The sequence below is a fragment of the Callorhinchus milii genome, unplaced genomic scaffold (assembly GCF_018977255.1).
Source record: "Callorhinchus milii isolate IMCB2004 unplaced genomic scaffold, IMCB_Cmil_1.0 Scaffold27, whole genome shotgun sequence".
In the NCBI taxonomy this organism is placed as follows: Eukaryota; Metazoa; Chordata; class Chondrichthyes; order Chimaeriformes; family Callorhinchidae; genus Callorhinchus; species Callorhinchus milii.
In genome coordinates this window covers 2,106,352-2,127,708 of record NW_024704768.1, presented here as the reverse complement: position 1 = coordinate 2,127,708, position 21,357 = coordinate 2,106,352, and the positions used below count along the sequence as shown (strand labels likewise).

At 41.3% G+C, this 21,357-nt stretch overlaps 1 protein-coding gene and 1 non-coding gene across 2 annotated transcripts; both read left to right on the top strand.

Moving 5' to 3' along the window:
* Nucleotides 1-1,569: 1,569 nt before the first annotated feature.
* Nucleotides 1,570-15,780, top strand: LOC103189071 (neurexophilin-2). The gene is made up of 2 exons (XM_042344333.1): nt 1,570-1,627; nt 14,944-15,780. The coding sequence occupies exons 1-2, from the start codon at nt 1,577-1,579 to the stop codon at nt 15,682-15,684; spliced, it is 792 nt and encodes a 263-aa protein (XP_042200267.1). The 5' UTR covers nt 1,570-1,576; the 3' UTR covers nt 15,685-15,780.
* trnae-cuc lies at nt 6,546-6,617 on the top strand. The gene has a single exon. It is a non-coding gene; the product is annotated as a tRNA-Glu (tRNA).
* Nucleotides 15,781-21,357: the final 5,577 nt, after the last annotated feature.

The following is a 21,357-nucleotide window of genomic DNA, read 5'->3' as shown; positions in this document are numbered from 1 at the left end:
AGGGGAGGAGAGAGGGGTGAGAGGGAGAGGGGGGGAGAGGGGAGGGGAGGAGGGGGGAGAGGGGAGAGGGGGGTGAGAGGGGAGGGGAGGGGGGAGAGGAAAGGGGTCCCGTCCAGATCCCAGCACCAGCTGAATGGAATCATTCTCTCTCAGGTGAGGATTGTTGGTGGGTGTGAGAGAGAGAGAGAGAGAGGGGGTGTGGGGGTGTGGGGGGGGTGGGGGGGTGGGGTGTGGGGGGGGGGGGTGGGGGGTGTATATAAAAGGGGGGACAGCGATAACATTATAAAGTTAAAGGCAGTTTAACCTGGAAGTTAACCCCTTCGTTTACCGACTGACCATCTTCCAACAACAGTCACACCTTTAAAACGCCATCAACTTCACCGTCTCCCGAAAGCTTTGCGGAGATCTCAAGAGAGGAGCGCAAAAGTATAGGAAAGTGCGAATAATAAAGAATATGTTCACAGTGTTCGCTGAAATGAACTTTTTTTGGGGGGGAGGGAGGGGGGAGGGGGTGGGGTGGGGGGAGGGGGGAGGGGCGGGGGTGGGGTGGGGGAGGGGGAGGGGGGTGGGGGGAGGGGGGGAGAGGGAGGAGGGGGGGAAACAATACGATTTAAAAACTAGTGTAACGATGACAGTGTGAGATGTGGATGTGAACTGATATCTCCATAATTCGCCTTAATATGGAAAGGGCACTGATCCGCCAACTCTCACATCGTCAATAAGACTCAACGGTATGAAGTGCCAAACGCAGATTTGCAACACTGAAAAAAACCCAAACGTATTAATTTTCTTCTTCTTCTTGTGTGTGTGGGGGTGTGTGTGTTTGTGTATGTTGTTTGTTTGTGTATGTGTGTGTGTGTGTTTGTGTATGTTGTGTGTTTGTGTGTGTGTATGTGTTGTGTGTGTATTTGTGTATGTGTTGTGTGTGTTTGTGTATGTGTTGTGTGTGTGTTTGTGTTGTGTGTGTGTTTGTGTATGTGTTGTATGTTTGTGTATGTGTTGTATGTTTGTGTTTGTGTGTGTGTGTGTTTGTGGGAGACTTAAAGATTGCTCGGAGTTTGCGCATTAGACAGTGAAGCGGTCCATAAATAATTGGAGAGTGGCTGAAGCTCAGACCTTTCGCAGAGAATCTGAAGTACTGCGGCTGTCTGTCTGTCTGTCTCTGTCTGTCTCTGTCTGTCTCTGTCTGTCTCTGTCTCTCTCTCTCTCTTTCTGCTCTGGACGTTTTGCGAAGACTTTATTGACTTCCCTTCTCTGTGTTTTTCGCAGTGAGTGCGCTGCTGTACCTGTCCCGTGGCTTTCCCTTCTCGGTTTTGAACGTGGAGGCTCTGTGTTGTTTTATGACACAGGTGAGAAGCAGATTCAGTTACTGAGAGCTGAGAGCTGAGAGCTGAGAAGGTTGAACTGAACTGAGAGCTGAGCTGAGAACTGAGAACAGAGCTGAGAACTGAGAGCTGAGAACTGAGAAGGTTGAGCTGAGCTGAGAGCTGAGCTGAGAGCTGAGAAGGTTGAGCTGAGCTGAGAGCTGAGCTGAGAGCTGAGCTGAGAAGGTTGAGCTGAACTGGAGAAGGAGAGGATGGAGTTTCCCTGTTTGGCTCTGATTCTCCTCCACTGGGTCGTGCAAACGGTGAGTGAAGTTTGCAGACGAACAAAAAGAAAAGAGAGGAAAAATAAAATAAAGGACAACTGTGGAAAGGAGTGCTTGAGTTGGGGGAGGAAGCGAAGGTGGGGGGGGGGGGGGACCATATTGGATGTGGTGTTGCAGGTAAGAGGTTAATAAGGATTGTAAATAGTGAGAGCAAAGGAAGAAGACGAACTGCTTTCAAGAGAAATCGGGGTGGGGGGAAAAAAGGGGTCCAAAGTTGTGAGGACAACTGAGAGAGAAGATGTACCGAAAATGTAGAGAGAGGAAAGAAAAGGAGAGAGAGAACTCACACACTGTGTTTACAGTCGAAGAGGGAGAAAAGCAGATGAAGGATTTTAAACTGCGTTGTGGATGAGAAACCTTCCGGGGAATGGGGCACAGTTTAATGATATTTAATCAAATGCAAGGATTATTATTATTATTATTTTATTATATAGAGGGTGTTGTGTTGTGATTTGCTACCTGGAGAAACGAGATCATCCGTCCAGTGCCAAGTATGTGGCTTTAAACTTGGTGAGACACTTTGCTCTGGTCAGTTTACTAAATAAGTGTTTGTCTGAGGAGAGAGAGAAAAAAAAAGCAATTAAAGGATCTGAGTGTGAATCCATTTGATGCATTAAAGTGAGAATAGTAATCAAATGAATGAAAAAGCAATATCCTGTTTGCCTGGGGTTTGAAATGGAATTCTCATTGGGGCTGACAATAATGTTTAATAATATTAATCAGCAAATATTCTGTTGTTGGGGATCGTGGTCGCTGTGAATTAGCTGCATTGTTTATTGGCAGTTGATAAAATCTAATTAAGTAAACTAATGCGAAGCAATGATTGAGTTGCAATCAGGTTAGATATCTGACACGAAAACAACTCAAACGCCTCCTGGAAACAAAAGTGATTTGTTACGTTTCTGACTAATTAATTTAATAATCAACAATGCCACAACAACGACGTAATAACATCGCAGAGCTGATGTTTGATAAATAAATTATTTGGGGGGTTAAGAAAATAAAAATAGAAGATTGATTGACTCAGTGAAGCAGAAACCTGTCCACTGTAGCTGGTATTAATCTATGTATCTAACAGCTACATCCATATATCTATTTTATGCCATAAGCAATGAAATATGAAATCATATCCTTGGTGCCAATTTATAAATAATCCATGACAATACTTTTTCCATGTATTATGCAGAGAGACCCTCATATTGCTTTAGGAACTGTTAGAAATGCGAGAGCATGCAGGCTTTGTGGCATTGTGTATTTGTTCACCCTTCACTGATTCTCATTTCTGAACCACTGCTTGAGAGACCGGGATCATATTTTATTATAATTTACTGTTAGAATGGGTTTAAAATTAAACCCGCCGTACAAATAGAATAAATTACGGACCCAGTGAAGGGTAAATTTGGAAAAAAGTAAGTACAACAACAATTTGCATTTATAAATTGCCTTGCCCATAAAATAAACATCTCAAAGCGCTTTACTGAATGAGATTAATCAGAAATATAGGGAGCAGTGTTATGAAGGCAAACACGACATTGTTCCAGCAATGCCCTATAAACAACGAGATGAGAAGCCGATTCATTGGAGTTTTGCAGGTGAATTTTGGATGAAGCGAGAATATGAAGCAAGGTAACTGGGAGAACATTTTTCTTTGAAATTTCTTTGAAGTATTAGGTTGAAATGGAGCAGGATGTGCAGACTTTCACTCATTGAAGTTCCAATCTCAACCATATTTCTGGAATGAGGTGTTGAGGGGCTGAGATGCCTCCCCTTAGGAAGTGGAATAAAGCTAGCATCCCCAGACTTACTCCGCCATCTCTTTCAGGATGCCACTGAGAGCCACCTGGGAGTGGGTGACATATAAAACACTGTGGATGAGTAGATTAGGGGGACAAAATGGAAAAAAAAAAACTAGATTTTGAAATTCAAATAAACAAGTGTGGAAATGATGGGAAGAAAATAATCAGTGCAGTTATTGCAGTATAAAGTGTGGAATGTGAATGGCCTGACAGACAGCGAGCTCCAAATTCAGATTATATAGTAAAGCGGCGGGGGAATAAAGGGCTAGGGTCTCACAAAAAGAATTAGAAAAACATTTAATGAATGTGTTACAAAATGCAAGGGATTAAAGAGACTGTAAAGATAATAATAATAATCCTTGCAATTGACATAGAGCCCTGTCATGTCGTTGAGACGTCTCAAAGCGCTTCACAGAATATACTGTAAAGTGAATTGACTGAGTATTTTATGGATGAAATGAACTGAAAATCCTTCAATTCATGTTGTCAATCACGAAGAAGTCTTCTTCAACGCAGATCTGAATCAGCATTTCACTGTAGATTGCAGCCTAATATCAGGCTGTATTATGTGGAATCAGTGAAGGGTGAAGAAATCTATATCTGATATCTGTGTTTCTACGAATTAAGTATCTTTCCAGATATAACGTTAGCAAGCTGTTAAAATGGAAATGTTTACCATTCAGATATCTGTGTAATATCTATCTGGATATTTAAATTCTTATCTCCAATAGTTATGTGTCTGGTATCTATACCAATCTGCATTGAATATATCTATTGCAATACAATCTTCTAAATGTTTAAAATCTCCCGATGGCTGCTGATTAAATGTGACAGGAGATTTCCACTGTAAAAATTCCGTCGTCCTTTAGAATTCCTTTCTTTAAGTGAACAGAATGATGACATATTACTTAATCCTTAAATGCTTCTCAACAGTGTATGCTGACGTGCTAATAGCTCCAGGTCCTTGGTCCACTGCTTCCTCCTCCCCTGTTTCTCAGGTGGCTTCCTTCTTTTTCAGAATTTTTAGCCAGTCAGATGAAAAGAGATATTTTCTCTTTCCATTTTAGTAGCTAGAGATGACAGAAGGCAACCCAGTCATTTCGGAAGGATATTGTACATGGTATGTGGTGCCAGTTAGCATTGCTCCTATTTTGCTGCTGAGAATTACTCCAGGCCATAACTCACAAGTGACAAAATAGTGAAGGGACTGCTCTAGACTGAACTAGAATAGGTGTCATACAACCGTACGACAAACATATTGCGAAAGTTTCAGTATTTTACTTTGGTAATCTGTAATATTTACAATGTGTTTTGGTCTTTAACTCAGTGTGAGACTGAGTATAAAATGTCCTCAGCAATTCTGACTAAGATCATGAATGGTTATGCTTTACCAGTAGGACATTTCTTAAGAGAGCATCTTTGCCTCATTGGCACAGGAACAATTCTTGCTCCAAGCTATTTCAAAATCTCAAATTAATTCATATTTTTAAAAAAGCTTCAAGATATAAAAGCTCTCACATTGTTATGTAAAGAGAGACCCTGATTGCACACTCATGCCTTCGTTGCTCATGAGTTATGATGTCAGCATCACACAGTGTCAGATAAAAGTAATACCTTCCTGTGTTCTCTCTGTGTGGGCTCCTCTATATATCTCATGACAGAACATTCTTTATTCTCCACTGACTGCTATATGAATAGATAATACCTGGCTTAGAGTGGCACAGGAACCTGCAAGAGGTTCAAACAGAATTATAAACCAGAAGCGAGATTCTCGTTGCAACCTATCCCCTTGACTTGTAATATATGATTTATATTAAAATCTATAATTCCCTTAATGCTATTGTACTATTTAGTTATATATAGTATATCAGTAGTTGCTGGTTTTGCAATTGAAAGCGAGCATCACGTTTTCTATCACAAAACCTCTGTGACATAGCCGATAGCAGTGAGACAGATGTTTTACATTATTCACCAGAGATAAGGAGAGTACAGTGTACAAGTATACTGCAGAAACCAGATACATTGATGTAAGATGCTGGATATCTGTCATATCCTTTGCTGCTAAAGGATTATAATAGATGTCAGTCTTACCAGTAGAAAAGGGAAGGGTTCTGCATTTAACATTTTCTACTCTACTCAACTCAAATGTGAAATACACCTATCTTTACCGGTATAAAATATAGATTTCTAATCTTGTATCTGGAGAGAGAATTGTGAGCAGCATATCATGAGGGGTGAGGCACTGGTGGTCACACATCTATCACTGCGATTTGCGGCGATGAAGAGCACTGTCACCAATACACCAACAAAACCTAGGTCACAACACCTCATGTTAGGAGGCAATAGCTTATTAATGGACGCTGCTAAATTCTCAAGTCAATTTCAGGTTTGAGTCATGAATGGTTTATAATGAACTACCCCCAAGTAGTGTGTTATTGGTGCCAGATGTTGATTACAAAAACACCTGGATTGGAATTTAGTCCACCTGATAGGCTGCCAGTGTACATATGCTTAGAAATGAGTTTTGGGAAGTCTCCATCCAGTTCCTACTGTGTGCAAATCACACCAGCAGGTCCAGTGGGAGGATTTCCTCTGATTTCCCCTCCTTTTCTATGGGCAAGCACATGGCTTCTGCCAAAGACACTGCTGCCGTACAAACAAAACATGGAATCCATGATGTTCCGTGGCACGAAAGGAGGTGCAGAACAGCACCGCCACCTGCAGCAGTGCAGTATTTTCCACACAGTCACCTTCATGTCCCATTTGAGTGACAGTGACAATCCATAGTGCTCGCAGGTTTGTGCTGGGTTTAACTGTCAGGTGTAAATGCGCACATTTAACACTTAATAAACATGCTCGGTCTAATTGGTGAGATTCACAAAAAAGTTTGTAAGTAGGGAATCCTGCAGATATGAATATTGTGGAGTTTTTGTTTGATTACCTTGGGATTAAGGATGTATTTTTGCAGAATGTCTACCTGGAGATAGGATGGGGGAATAGGGAGCCTGTGATAGAATCAGTTTTGTGTGATCTGTAGAAGGAAGACTGCCTATTTTTGTCAAATATTGTTTGTCTTCCATCTAGAACCCCTATAGCTGTGGAGTCCTGTAGCTCAGTGGTTAGAGCACTCGCCTCTCAAGCGAGAGACCTGGGTTCGATTTCCGGCAGGGCGAAACCTTGGGCAAGTTTCCTTACTCCACACGCCTAATAATAATCCCTCACGAAAAAAAAATAATAAATTGGTCACTTCAATCCTCGACTATTTGTGGGACATTGCTGTACACAATTTAGCTGCCGCATTTCGCTCGCAAATATACAGTCAATTCACTTACAGTATATTCTGTGAAGCGCTTTGAGATGTCTAGAAGACGTGAAAAAGCGCTATATCAAATGCAAGGATTGTTATTATTATTATAACATGAAACATTCTACTGCTTAGATTGTGGGCAGATGACACTCTTTAACCAATGTCTAGGAGATGCGTTAGAAGCTCATGTTCCAATCTGCTCTCCATTAATCAATGAGAGCTTCCACCTTCAGCTTCCTACGATAGCCCAGCTCAAATTGGGAACTCACCTTGTGACTGTGAACGTGGGGCAAGTGCTCTGTAGAAAAGAATATCGTTGCACAAACATCATTGCTCTGCCGCAGAACAATTTGTTGGAATTGTTTGGTCTCAAAGCACTGCTGAAGAACTTCACTGAGAGTAGTCATTGTTTAAGTAAATAGGCACTTGTATATGCAACAGCTGTCTTCACCATAACCCCATGGACTTTCAATTGGCTGTGCTTGTGATATTGCTCCAGTGAATTGAACGATTAAGATAAACCCTTCTTTATAATTCCTCACTCCAGCGTATTTTAGAGGTTGTTGCCTTAATCAGTTTAGAACTTGAGCAGTACAAGCCTGATGCTGGAAATGAGGAAGAGTCGCTATTCACCGAACACTGTGTGCCTGGGGTGTTATTAACAGCAGTTGAGCGTTTCATAATTAGAGGTTATTACAGTCAGAGTTATCACCAGCTTGAAGCTTTCTCTAATTTCCATAATTTACTAAATTGCACCATTGCATACTTGGGTTGAAGAGTGCTTTGAAGTTCTGGCAATGCAAATTATGAAGAAAGGAGGAGAAAATACAAGAATGGTAGAGAAATTAAATTAGAAAAAACAAAAGGATCTAAGACCATATCTACAACAACAATTTTCATTTATATAGCCTTCTTCTCTGGGGTAGTGTCCCTGAGCGCTTGATAGTGGGGGAGTCTGACACCTAGGGAGGGGGACAGGGAGGTGACCGTCAGCACGATCAAAAAGGAAAGTCTTCAGGTGGAATTTGGAAGTAGGGAGGGAGGGGGCAAGATGGAGGGACTGAAGGAGAGAGTTCCAGAATTTCAGAGTGTAGTGGCTGAAGGCAGGAGGCTGGAATCAGCCGGAGTAGGTAAGCAGATCGGATAGGTAGGGAGGTGCCGGGGCAGAAGAGATTAGAAAATGAGTGAGAGGATCTTGAAATCAATCTGTTCCATAATTGGGAGCCATCAAAGCCTGGCATGGACTGGTGTGATGGGGGTGTGGAGTTTCATGTGGGTGAGTATCCGGATGGGGGAATTTTGAATTAATTGAACTGTGCGTATGGTGGAGCTGGGGAGACCAGGGAGGACGGCATTGGAATAGTCCAGCCAGGAAGTGACGAAAGGTGTGGACGAGGGTTTTGGCTGCGTTGGTTGTGAAGTACGGATGGAGGCTGCAATGTGATGGAGGTAGAAAAAAGCGTTCCTGGTCAACGAATGGATGTGGGGTAGAAAGGAAAGCTGGGGATCGAACCTGATGCCTAAGTTGTGGGTTCGGTGAGACTGAGGGAGAGCCCGGGGAGGTTGAGGAGTTCAGACCCGCAGGAGAGAAGAAGCTGAATGGAAGCCAAAGAGTATGGCTTCTGTCTTGCTGATATTTAGCTTGTTTCAGCCAGCAGTGGGCAGAGGAGTGAAACAAAAACACAGAGTCAATTTGCTTTACAGTATATTCTGTGATGTGGTGTCTAGAAGACCTGATAAGGCACTATGTCAAATGCAAGTATTATTATTATTACATCCTTACTACAGTTGTAGAATGAGGAAATCGAATCATGTGCCCCAAATGTTCATTTTGGTTTCAGTTGACATTTAAACTTAATGTCATCAACAAGGGAGTTCAACTGCTCTGGGGCCATTGATGCTGGATAGAGTATTTCTTGCCAGAGAAATTTTTTTTGATTAACTTCTAATTGGGGAAATGATCACATATTGACTGTTCAAAGAGTGGAACGAGTGACAAAATCTGATCTGTACCAATCCAAGCTGTCACACATCACTTGTCCATGGAGCTCTGGCAATGTCATCACTTGCCACTCCGTGCAAATATCGTGATACTATCACTTGCTGAAAGCGATGGAAAATCTGGGATTTCTTTCTTGGTAATACAGTAGAAGCCTTTCTGTATCATGATACTGGACTCATTTAAGAAACTGCTTAATGTTGTAAACAAGGTTAGTTAAGAAGGTTGGGTGGATATTGGAGAAGGATCCAATATCTTTCGCTCACAGTCAATTCACTTGACGGTAAATCCTGTGAGGTGCTTTGAGATGTTTCAACAATGTGATAAGGCGCTATATCAAATGCAAGAATGATTATACTATGTTGAGATTAAGTGGGCCAAAGGACTTTTCTCCTTTGTACCTCTCCTGATCCTCCAAGCATCCAGAAATGATGTGCAGGACAACTGTCCTTACCATAGCTGGTATTAGCTCTATCCTTATAGTCCTGCCTAACATAGCTTTTGAATTATATATTTTAAAATTTATAGCATTGTCGCCATTCACCAAGTTTTCATGTTAAACCTAATTTCCATTTCACATAGTAGTTTATGAAATGCCATACTTCAGCCACTAGCACTTTTTTTAATCTTCCACTGTCCACAGATATGAAGAAAGGCAATCCAAGTTCACAGAGGAAGAGGGATATATTTTTGAAATTGCAAATGATATCTGCCATTTTGCACATTATCCTTTTTTTCCTGCGAATTAAGGAAGAGATGTGTTTGCTAATCATATAGGATCGGCATGTTTTACTCCAGTGTAGTTGTAGCCCAAATTGATAGAAAATAGTTAAATGCAGAAACATCTTAGGATTTATAATAAAGCACCCCAAACTTCATTCTGAAAGATTGACATTAATTGACCTCTTCATGATTATAATACTGCCTTAAATCTCTGCTCTCACATCCATTATTTTCTACATAATAATTCTGTTTAATAAACCAAAATCCATTGGCACTAAGATTAACAGGAAGTGTAGCAGTCAGCAAAAAACCTGCAAACACATCAATGGAAATGTGATTAGTAGCAAAATGGAGAGATTATAATTGTTCTCTTCTTGGACCTACATATTTAGCTGTGTCAGCCGTCTACAAAAATGCTTAAAAGAGGTCAGGATTTTGTTGAAATATACCAACCAAAAACATTCAGCCCACCCACCTTGCCCATGACGACTGGATTTCAGGAAATAATGTAATTTTTTTTACATATATTCAATCTACCCAGGAAAATGCATTACTTTTTAATTATTAGGGTGCTTAGATCTGGAATTTACATATATACGATGGGTAATAATATATTAAAGATGTTATGTGATATAGAACGAATAATTCAATGTATTCTGTGATTTATCCTGCAATAAAAGTACTGTAAGGAGAGCAATGCAGAGAATTGGCTTTTGACAAATCCACTGTCTAAGACTGTAAAATAATTCCCCCAATTTGATTGTTCAGTTGAGCAATTTTAATTGATAATTGTATCTATTGTGTTTAAGACGAGTGTTTGACAGCATTCATTCTAGTTTAGCAAATGGGTTATCCAACAGTCAGACCTTGTATTCTGATCTAATGAATTGAAGCGACCACCCACTGCATCCACTGTTGCTGGTTAAAATACAAGGTGATTGGAATCAGCCTTTTAGACAATCCTGAATGAAGTCTCTTTTATCTCAGCACCGGACATAACCAACTGCAGAAAGTGAATCTCTGCTCTGTGGCTTGGGATCACTCCTTTTTACGTAGAGTTGTCCTATCGTGTTGATCATGACTGAGCGTTTCCAAATTCACTTCTCATGCAAATTCGATGTCACACTTTAAATTGAGTTGATTAGAAGAGTACAGTTTCATAGTCCACAAACGCAACACACAATAGAACTGCACATTAATTACCAAGATTATTCCCTGGTTGCTTGTAATAACATGGATGTTGTTATTTTCCATTCATCAAAGCCCATGTTTTCTTCAGAGATTCTGAAGTACTTTATCTTTCTATGCAAACGTGATCTTCCATTAGCAACAGCTTGGGATGGCAACAAGGGGACTGACAGCAGCTCCCCCAAAAGTCCTCAAACAGAATGAAACGCACTGCATTAAGTTCACAGTATTGATTATAAAATGGATAGCTAATGGAAAATATCCTCAAGGCTATATCTCAATTCACGTGAGACATATATTGCTCACTTTGCTATCATGCTTTGATATTATCTGAAACTTTCAGTCACACTTTTGCTTTATAATCTTCCAGTTGTCCATTTTTCTTTGTTTAGCACTTTATTCCTTATAAATCACTAACACCTATCCAGCAAGTGTCAATGATGTATTTCAAAGATCCTGCATCTATCGCACAATTTTGTATTACTTTAAGGCTTTGGCAAGTATTTTACTGGTATCTTCAGTATTCTGCACTCTCTGAGCTGGCCAGGTTAGAAAGATTTTAGCTTGCACACTATTACGCTGGAAATGCAACCTAGCATTACAGTCATTTATTACAGTGAATCTCTGATAACTCATTACCCCAAGGGAAATAGCTCAAATGATTATTCATCAGAGTTGACTAATTATCCGAACTACAGTATCTTGAAAGTACAAAGTACTCGAATAGCCGAATAATGAATGAGTGACTAGTTATGTAGGGTTTACTACTTATCCCAGGGGCCAGTTATAGAGTTTCACCTTACGTAGATGCTGACAATACTTGCGTTACTGTAATGGTAATGTTCTAGGATTAAAATAGGCACTTGAAAAGTTTGGAAACCTACATTAATTTAACTTTTTTTGTAGCCCAGTTCTACTTCTGTTTACTATTGTGCTCCATCTGTGACTTGACTTGATGGGAAGGATTTCTCCCACGCTTCTGCCAATGCTGCTCTGCATTGGTGATTTGAGAATGGACTAGGGAAGACTTATTTTCTTTCCCATCTTATAAAGACCATCAGATCTTAACTAAGACACAGCTGAGCTTGGGAGCTCAGCCTGCAACCTCACCTCTCCGCACCACTGTACGTTGGTGTTCTAAATCTGCAGGCTTGTTGACAATCCCTTTTTAAGCAAGTGTGAAATCCTAATAGGACATCAACGCTTCAGGAGTTAACACCCTCTTCTTCCAATAAAACACTGAAACAAACATAACCGACTTAAAGGTCACATTTTAATTCCATGTCACTGCATTAACAAGGCATTTTGCACAGTTTTAAAATGTGATTGAAATTTTAATCTGCTCAGTTCTGACTGTTGTCCACCCCCACAGCGATCCAGGTAATGTATCTCTGTCATTCTCCCTTGACTAGAATTGGAGTTGATGGCCTCTCTCGATATTTTTTCCCCGACATGCATCAGTAAATCAAGTGTGCATGCAAGTAAATATTCATATAGGATATTAAAATATGGTGGAGTATGACAGGAAGTTTGAAGCTAATTCATTTAAATGATCCTGGAGTTAGAGCTAGGGCAGAGTAATAGACCTCAATAAAACAATCAGGGGGCTACCAGCTGTGAATATATTCACACAATAAACCTCAATCTTGCCTAAAGGGAGTAATTATTCTAATAGACCCCCTGAGACTGAATCGAAAAAAACCCTTTTATTCTTCCTCTCCATTTTCTAATAACTTTGTACCTGCCAGCTTTTTGACAATTTACACTTTATTTCAGAGATTAAGGCTTCATCGACTGGGAGAGTGGGCTATATCCATATGGATGTGCATGGTGTTAATAAAACAAATTGGATTATTCCAGTGACAGCAGAAAAATTGATAAAAGGAAAGGTAGCATAGAGTGTCAGAATATTATTCTTTTTAATTCTCAGAGCTGGATTCAAACCTGGGCTAGACTGAGGGCAGAAATTGTTTTATTTCACATTAGAAATTGAGTCTCCAATTCTGCATGGGTACATTCCATAGCACATTATGCCCATAATTAGAGCCAAGCTCTGAGTCATGCACAGGCTGGTCTCAAAGTTTAAGTAATATCACCCAAAATGTCTAATCTCTGCAATGGCTTCTTTTTTTTGCCAATAATCTATCCATCTCGCTCTTAAATTTGTCAACATGACCCACTTGCACTGTCTCTAGGCAGCCTGTATTCATCCCATGTGTTCATTGGACTCTATGCAAATTAATTTAGTCTAAAGGGTCCATTTATCCTTTCAGTTAACTCACAAGTTGTCACCTCTGTTACCTGCAGTAACTCTTAGGTCTGACTGGAGTTAAATACTGTACTAACACTCCAGTGTGCTTTCTTAAGTATGGAATGTTCTAAGTTTTTTTTCGTCGTATGTAATTCTCCCTCCACCCTCCCCTACTCCCTCAGCCAATGTGACTAAGGCTATTTAACAGGATGTGAAATGCAGCAGGAAAATAAAATGATTCTGCACGGTGGAAATTTTTTAATATTACTAAGTGCTGTGGACAGCGAAGCAATTTATTCTCTATTTTATAAGCATATACTCAGTTCTTTATCTCTGGATTCTGTTTCAGCACTATTGCACATTGTGTAACGAAACGTGCCTCCTTGGGGCGTATCCATATGCTGATGAAAACGGATCTTTTATGCCTAGATGAGTATAGTCAGCAGACCAGAAGTCTGTCTCATCTAAGAGACTGTGATTGATGGGCCAGTCTGATGCCTCACTGATCAGACCAGTCCCACCTGCACAAAGATGCTCCAACCTATTTATTAACCACAACTGACCTACCGAGAGCCAAATAAACAGCTATCATGAAATGTCCATTAACTAGTTAACTAGGTCACTCCCCAAAAATGAACAACTATGATTAATTTGGTTGTATTATTGTTATTATCATTTATGAAGCTGTTTCTAACCTCACTAGACATTAATTTACATGTGGATGTATTTTAAATTCAGATCTTTTTGGATAATAAATAGTCCTTTCACTTGTTACAGTGCCTATAATTCATCTCAAAAGACTTCACAAGCAGCTTGTGTCAAGTGCAGTGACATTTTTGTAGGCAAATGTGACAGCCATTTTGTGTGGCACTAAGATCCACAACCATGATAACATGATTAATCTAGGGAAGTATTGACCAAGAAACTGAGACAACTTCCTTCTTGAATTGTGCTACGGGATCTTCAATATCAGACAGGGATCTTGGTGTAACACCTCATTAGACCATCGTATAATGCAGCTCTCTGCAGTATTGCAGTGGCGTGTCAATCCTAAAGTTGAACCCACAGCCTTCTATCACAGAGGCAAAAGTGCAACCAACTGAGCCAAGCTGACAGTTTTATATCATTGGGTCCCATCAGGCTGGTTCCTCGCTGACAGCTGTTTCTTTTTTTAAAGCCAGCCGGTTGCTGATTCTGATGGCTCAACCTTGATTTATACCGCGCGTATCTTGCAGTGAATCAGCGCTAAAATTATGGCAAATCACTGCATAACACGTGGTGTAAATGCAGAGTGAAAGGTCAGGATTGAAGAAACAAATTCAACGCTTGTGACCCTTTCCTTATAATTTAAGAGTCTGGAATTATCCAAGCTGCTTATCGCTGAACCTTTCCAATGATTATGTCCTTCTAAAGTTAAAAGTATTCAGAACTGCACACAATATTCCAAATGTGGTCTAACCAGTGACCTAACTTACAGTCAAATGCCCTCTAGATGTAACCTAGTATTTTATCAGCTTTGTTGACAACAGCTTTGTGTTATTTGAAAACCTTCAGTAAATGATCAATAATCATGCCTAAATCCTTTTCTCCACCTCTGCTAAATCGACCATCCATCATTGTGTACTCAATTTATTCCACAGTGTATCACGTTACAGTTATTTGCATTAGAATCCATCTGCCTTGTCTGTATCATAACAATTGGTCGGGATCTGACTGAATGCTATTTATCCTCCCTATACACCTGATCATGTAGCTTATAAATTTGACAATACAGTATCAGAAGTTCTCTCCTCCAAGCCATTCGTGAACACTGTGATCCATATCCTATGAATTCTACATTTGGTCTCACAAACAGCATATTTCAAGACAGCATCGATCTGAGGGTTGAGATGAACTTAACAAATCACACTTATTTTGTAATACAATTCACCACATGTGAATCATATCTTACATACATGTTTGCCTAACCCTGCAAGCTGCTTCTAGTCCAGGTGATGGTTTAACACTTTGATTTTTTTTCTCAACTGATAGATTGTGGGCGCTGAAGTTCGTGTCACAAGAACACTGGATTTTCTCGACTTTGTAACAACAGGAAGTGTTAAAAATTTTGGATATGCTGGGGTACAGACACAGCCCTTGAATCCAGTCAGGATGTTTGTTCAAGAATCCCCCCAATCAATGACTGACCTTCATAATTCACCCACCCAAATGTCGCCGGGTCGCTGGAATTGGTCAAAAAATCAAACCAACGTTCAACATGTCAACAGTCGATCAAAGCGGAAACTGTCGATGAAATCTGGGAAAAGCAAAAAAATCTTTGGGTGGGGCGATTTCTACTTCAGCGTCAAAACAGTCAAGTTCAATCTGCTGGTGACTGGGAAAATAGTGGACCACGTCAATGGGACTTTCAGCGTCTATTTCAGACACAATTCATCAAGTTTAGGGAACGTCTCTGTGAGTATTGTTCCACCATCCAAAGTCGTTGAGTTTGACTTGGTGCACCAATCAACTATTGAACCCAAGAGCTCCAAGATGTTTAACTGTCGGATCGAGTATGAGAAAACTAACCATGCGAAGAAGAACAAGCCTTGCCTGTACGACCCATCAAAACTCTGTTACACGGAACACACTCAGAGTCATGCTGCCTGGCTGTGTGCAAAGCCATTTAAAGTGATATGTATATTCATTGCTTTCTACAGCACAGACTATAAACTTGTACAAAAGGTGTGTCCTGATTATAATTTTCAAAATGATCATCCTTATTTTGGTTGATGGTATTTGCTAAGGGCACATCCGTTTTCTTTCCAGTTGTGGGATTCACACCGTGCAAATAAATGTGTAGTGCGTTACAAAGCTGTAAGAAACTTGACCAGAAATTATTTTCAAGAGTATGAATCCTTATGTTTCCCTCATTCCTTTTCCTCCCCACCTCTGCCAATGTTTTGAGCCAGTAAATGGGAAGTGCATGAGAGTATTCTGCTATCTGTCTCCGCTCAGCAGGCTGCGGCCTGCTCCACGTCCCCTGCCCAGCCCGCCTCGCCATCGGCTTTTGGGCGTTCAGTCTCTCTGCCCCCATCCTTTGGAACTCGATCCCACATTCCTTTCGCCTCAATCCCTCCCTTGCCTCCTTCAAGGCACATCTCAAGCCCTTCCTCTTCGACCGCGCCTTCGGTCACCCTGCTACCCTCCCTGCCCTGCACCCTATCTGCTTCCAACCCCCTGCTCGAGTTCAAATCCCTGATTGTCCAGAGCTTTGGGATGTCCTCTTGACGTGAAAGGCGCTATACAAATGTAATTTTCTATTGTATTGTATTGTGATTGATCTGCTACTCTAGGGAAGCTCATTGCTTCCTCCTGTTGACCTGGATAATATAAGGGAATATTATCAATATAAATTCAACAATATAAGGGATAGTAGGCACTGACCACAGCCCATTCCTTTGTGGTATTTTACATTAGCACAGTATCTCCCAAATTTTAACAGGAAAATAAGTCAAGCTTACTGTGTTAAATGGGCTCAAAACATTGACGTTTGATTATAAACCCTGATCAAAAAATTATGCCTGTACTTTTGCATATAAATATTATACACACTTTACAATATATCCTGTGAAGTGCTTTGTGACGTCTCAATGACATGATAAGGCGTTATCAAAGGCAAGGATAATTATTATTAAAATCTGAAATAAGATGGAGGAGAACATAAACCAGCTGAAACTAAAGGCTATTATGAGCATCCAGCACGTCAGAGCTTCACTCATTTTATTTGGGTTTGAATAAACTATAAATTCTTAGTTACTAAAGTTTCGATCAACTATTTCAATATATGCTGGCTTTTGTTTTTCTACATTCTCCAGTACCACTTACTCCAGTAAGTGGAGTATCTCATCCTTACTGCTTTACAATAGTGTTTTTTTAAATGTTTTGTTTTTTAACTTGCTCAAATACATTGTGGATTCATGCTTTCTTTATCTCGAAGCCTCAGTCCATGACTGTTTGTGGGACACTACTGTGCCCAATTGGCTGCTGCGTTTTTCTCCCACAAAATATACAGTCAATTTACTTTACAGTATTCTGTGAAGCGCTTGAGACGTCTTGAAGACGTGATGAGGCGCTGTATCAAATGCCAGGATTATTATTATTAAGCTGATGATTTATTGATAGGATTCAACAGATGATTTTAGCTGAAATCTGTGCATATTTATTTTTTCTGATTCTCCCAGTTTACATTGCATCATGAGAAATTATATTTTATTCAGTTAGTTAAATTAGGATTCTTTAAGCATTCAGTTACGATAATGGGCGAAAGCTGTATTTGAAATTCAATTTAGTGAATACTTGTGTGACTGCATCGTAAGACGGGACATTAACTAGGCTTGTTAGCATCATAATATCATAACAGTACATTCCTTACAATTTGTTACAAAACTCGTGGAGTCCTGTAGCTCAGTGGTTAGAGCACTCGCTTTGCAAGCGAGAGACCTGAGATCAATTCCAGGCAGAGGGCGAAACCTTGGGCAAGTTTCCTTACTCCACACAGAGCCTAATAATAATCCCTCCAAAACCAAAAACAATAATAAATTGGTCATTTTCAATCTACGACTGTTTGTGGGACATTGCTGTGCGCAATTGGCTGCCGCGTTCGCCCACAAATATACAGTCAATTCACTTTACAGTGTGTTCTGTGAAGCGCTTTGGGACGTCCTCCCGACGTGAAAAGCGCTACATCAAATGCAAGGATTATTATTATTATAAAACTGGTTGAAAATTACAAGAAATGTAGCACCTCTCCAACAACAGGAAGCGTTCCCGAAGGTAGGCATTTTGAAAGTACCTGTAGCTTCAACGAGCAAAAAAAGTGCTTCCCTAACTCCTGAGCCAGGAGGTGGAACAGTTTCACATCATGAGACAATCCCCTTATTGTTCACACAGTGAATGAGAATGCGTGATATAATCTTACAGCTAAACACAGTTCAGGCCTCTGCTCGACATGAGAAGCCCAGCATCACAGTAACACGATAGGGGGCAACGGTGATTGAAGAGGTAATCAATAATGGGTTATGTCACTGCACCATTATTCATTGGTGATTAGGAAAATGATCTTCTCATTTATACCGATCATACAGCTGTTGCACATCAGGTCGGAGAGGTTTTTCCCTATTGAAAAAGTAACTTGGTTGATCTTCCCTTAGCTGCACTGGAATGGCAGGCCCATAGGGTGGTGATGGGAAACCTTTTTCTTACTCTCGCGTGGGATGAAATGGTGAAACATACCTACCAAATTGTGGCATAGAAATGTCAACAGCTCTTAAATTCCTTTTTTTTAAAAAAAAATTTTAGCCATTAATTACCAACTTATCTTCTGCTGAACTAATGGAGGTGGGAGCTCAACAAGCAGTGAGGTCTCTCTTTAAGGAATAATAAATAAGTTCTGTAACCTCCTTTGATGGCCCAGCTTCTAAATGCGACAGTACTTTCCCATTCCCCCCAGGTATAGTTCAATGATTCTTGGTTCACTGCATTCTCACAAATTGCTGACTCAGTCCTGGTAACTACTCCTTCCAGTCTCACGTTGAACCAAATGTTTCTTGGAAATGATTAACCAGTATTTTTTTTATTTATCTGCCCAATCTTGCACCTGAATAACTCAAGTCAAAACAAGTCATTAGAGAAAAAAAACGCGCTGTACAGACAAAGCAAAATTCAAAAATCAAATTGGACAAGCTAGGACTCAGTGTTGTGTCATTGGCTGTTGAAAAGGTTACGAGTCACCCAATATTATTATTGTATACAGTTAGCAACCCGTTACATGCTTAGTATCCATGTAAAGGCTCTAAGGAGACACTCTCAACCCCTTATGTATATATATATATGGACGTACATGTACTGCAGTTTGTCTGATTTTCTGTATATTGGTTGCTGATTTTGTAATAAAATTTCAGTCTTTGGAAAAAAAGATGAATCCTGACAGCTATTTATAATGAAAACCCATGTCCTCATAAACTCATATTTCCCTCCAAATAAACTAGTTTATAAATCTGCTTCCCTGCCAAACTATTTCTCATCAGGTTGACTACCACAGTGTACCTTTATAACTGTGATGACAACGAAATCGTCTTTCCAAGGCAGTTAGAGGTCTTCACAGATCATGGAAATGACGAGATTACATTGGCTATGTTTTATTGTGTTCAACTGAATTTAGTAGGGACCTGGGTCAATCTCTATAATCCCCAAGGCATGGAAACATTCCTCAGATTCCCAAATAAGAAGTTACATATTAATGAAAAATGTACAGCAATTTCAGATGTGGATTTAGTATAATTTAACCTAATTTCCCTTCCACTAATTGTTACAATTTGTAAAGCTTTCATGAACTTTACGCCCATAATTCACATGTGCAGAACATGTCCTATATGAAATACAAAATTACACTTGTAAAGCTCCTTTCAAGTCGAGATGACGTCCCAAGGTATAAAGTTAAGGATCAGGAGTTAGGGATTAGGACCCGAGCGTGGGTGAGGGGGGTGGGTTTGGGATCAGGAACGATGGAGGACAGAGAGAGTAAGAGGGTGGCTGAAGGCACGGTCAAAGAGGACGGTCTTGAGGTGTGCCTTGAAGGAGGCAAGGGAGGGATCGAAGCGAAAGGAATGTGGGATGGAGGCAGAGAGACTGAAATCTGAACCACCGATGGTGGGGCGCGCCGGGCGGGGGATATGGAGCAAGCCGGACCCTGCTGAGCGGAGGGGGCATGCAGGTTAATAAGGAGTTAGCAGGTCAGAGAAGTAGGAGAGGGCAAGGCTGTCACATCTGGCGTCCCCCAAGGCTCTGTCCTTGGCCTTCTCCTCTTTAATATCTACATGCTCCCCCTTGGTGACATCATCCGCAGACATGGGGTCAACTTCCACATGTACCCAACTCTATTTTTCTGCCTCCACCCTCAACTCCAGGTGCTGTCCTGACAGACTGCCTGTCGGACATCAAGTCCTGGATGAGGGCAAATTTCCTACAGTTGTATGTGAACAAGACTGAGGCCCTCCTGATTGCCTCGCGCCAGCGCCTCTGCACCTCAGGTTCTGGCAACATCAACCTCCATGGTTGCACATTACAGCTCACCAGTCAGTCAGGAACCGAGGTGTCTTGTTCGACCTTCAACTATCTTTTCACCCCCACATTCAAGCCATGACCCGCTCTGCCTTCCCTCACCTCCGTAACATCGCCCGACTCTGCCACTACCTCACTTCCTCAGGCCGCTGAAACTCTTGTTCGTGCCTTCATCACCTCCAGGCTCGACTACGCAAACGTCCAGCTTTGTCGGCTTTCCCAACTCCTCCCTCCATAGGCTACAGATAATCCAGAACTCTGCAACCTGTGTCCTCTCCCGCACAAAACTCCGTGACCCCATTTCCCCCCACTCTCGCCCGACTCCACTGGCTCCCTATCCTTCAGAGGATCCAGTTCAAGATCCTGGTCCTCACATACAAAGCCCTTCATGGCCTCGCCCCTCTATGACCTCCTAACCCCCTACCAACCCACCCATTCCCTCCACTCAGCCGGCTCTGGCTTGCTCCACGACCCCGCCCCACCCGTCCCACCATTGGTGGGAGACCCTTCAGCCACTCTGCCTCCGACCTCTGGAATTCCATCTCCCAGTCACTCCGCCTCGCCCCTTCCTTAGCCTCCTTCAAGTCCCGCCTCAAGACCCTCCACTTCGATCATGCCGTCAGGCACCCCCCTTACTCTCCCCTCCCTTACCGCCCCAACTCCAGCTCGGGTCTGAATTGCTGTACTCTGTCCAGTGCCTTGGGACGTCCTCCCGTCGTGAAAGGCGCTATAGAAATGGAATCTTGTTGTTGTTGTTGGAGGACCTTGAAGGTGAGGACGCGGATTTTGAACTAGATCCTCTGAGGGATGGGGAGCCAGTGGAGCTGGGTGAGGGTGGATATGATGGGATCATGGAGCCTGGTGCAGGGGAGGGCATGAGCTGCAGAGTTCTGGATGAGCTGCAGCTTGTGGAGGGAAGAGTTGGGAAGGCTGATAAGCAGGGAGTTGGCGGAGTCAAGCCTAGATGTAAAAACATGTGCAGATCATGTCCTATATGAATTTGAACTGCACCCCTCTTGTGTAATGTGATTTTTTATTAGGATCTAACCTTACCACCCATGGTCTGGAATATATATTTGCATAATTTTAATTATATTTACAGTCTTGCTTTGGAGGCAGAAAGGGAGACCTGGTCAGGGAGAAAACTAATCTAATCTATCATGTAACACATTACACCTGCAGATAAAAATGCCAAACGTGTGCACTGAAGTCCAATTTAAAACTGTATACAAGCCTTTCTAAGCCTGAGACTTAGATTCCTAATTCTTTCATACCGATTTCCATGCAAACCTATTCTGTTAAATTAAAAAAATGGGTAACATTGGAACTCAAGTCGGCATTCAA

Coding starts and splice junctions, on each gene's coding strand:
- LOC103189071 (XM_042344333.1), top strand. CDS start 1,577: ATGGAGTTTCCCTGTTTGGCTCTGATTCTCCTCCACTGGGTCGTGCAA. Junction 1,628..14,943: donor TCCACTGGGTCGTGCAAACG/GTGAGTGAAGTT, acceptor CTCAACTGATAG/ATTGTGGGCGCTGAAGTTCG.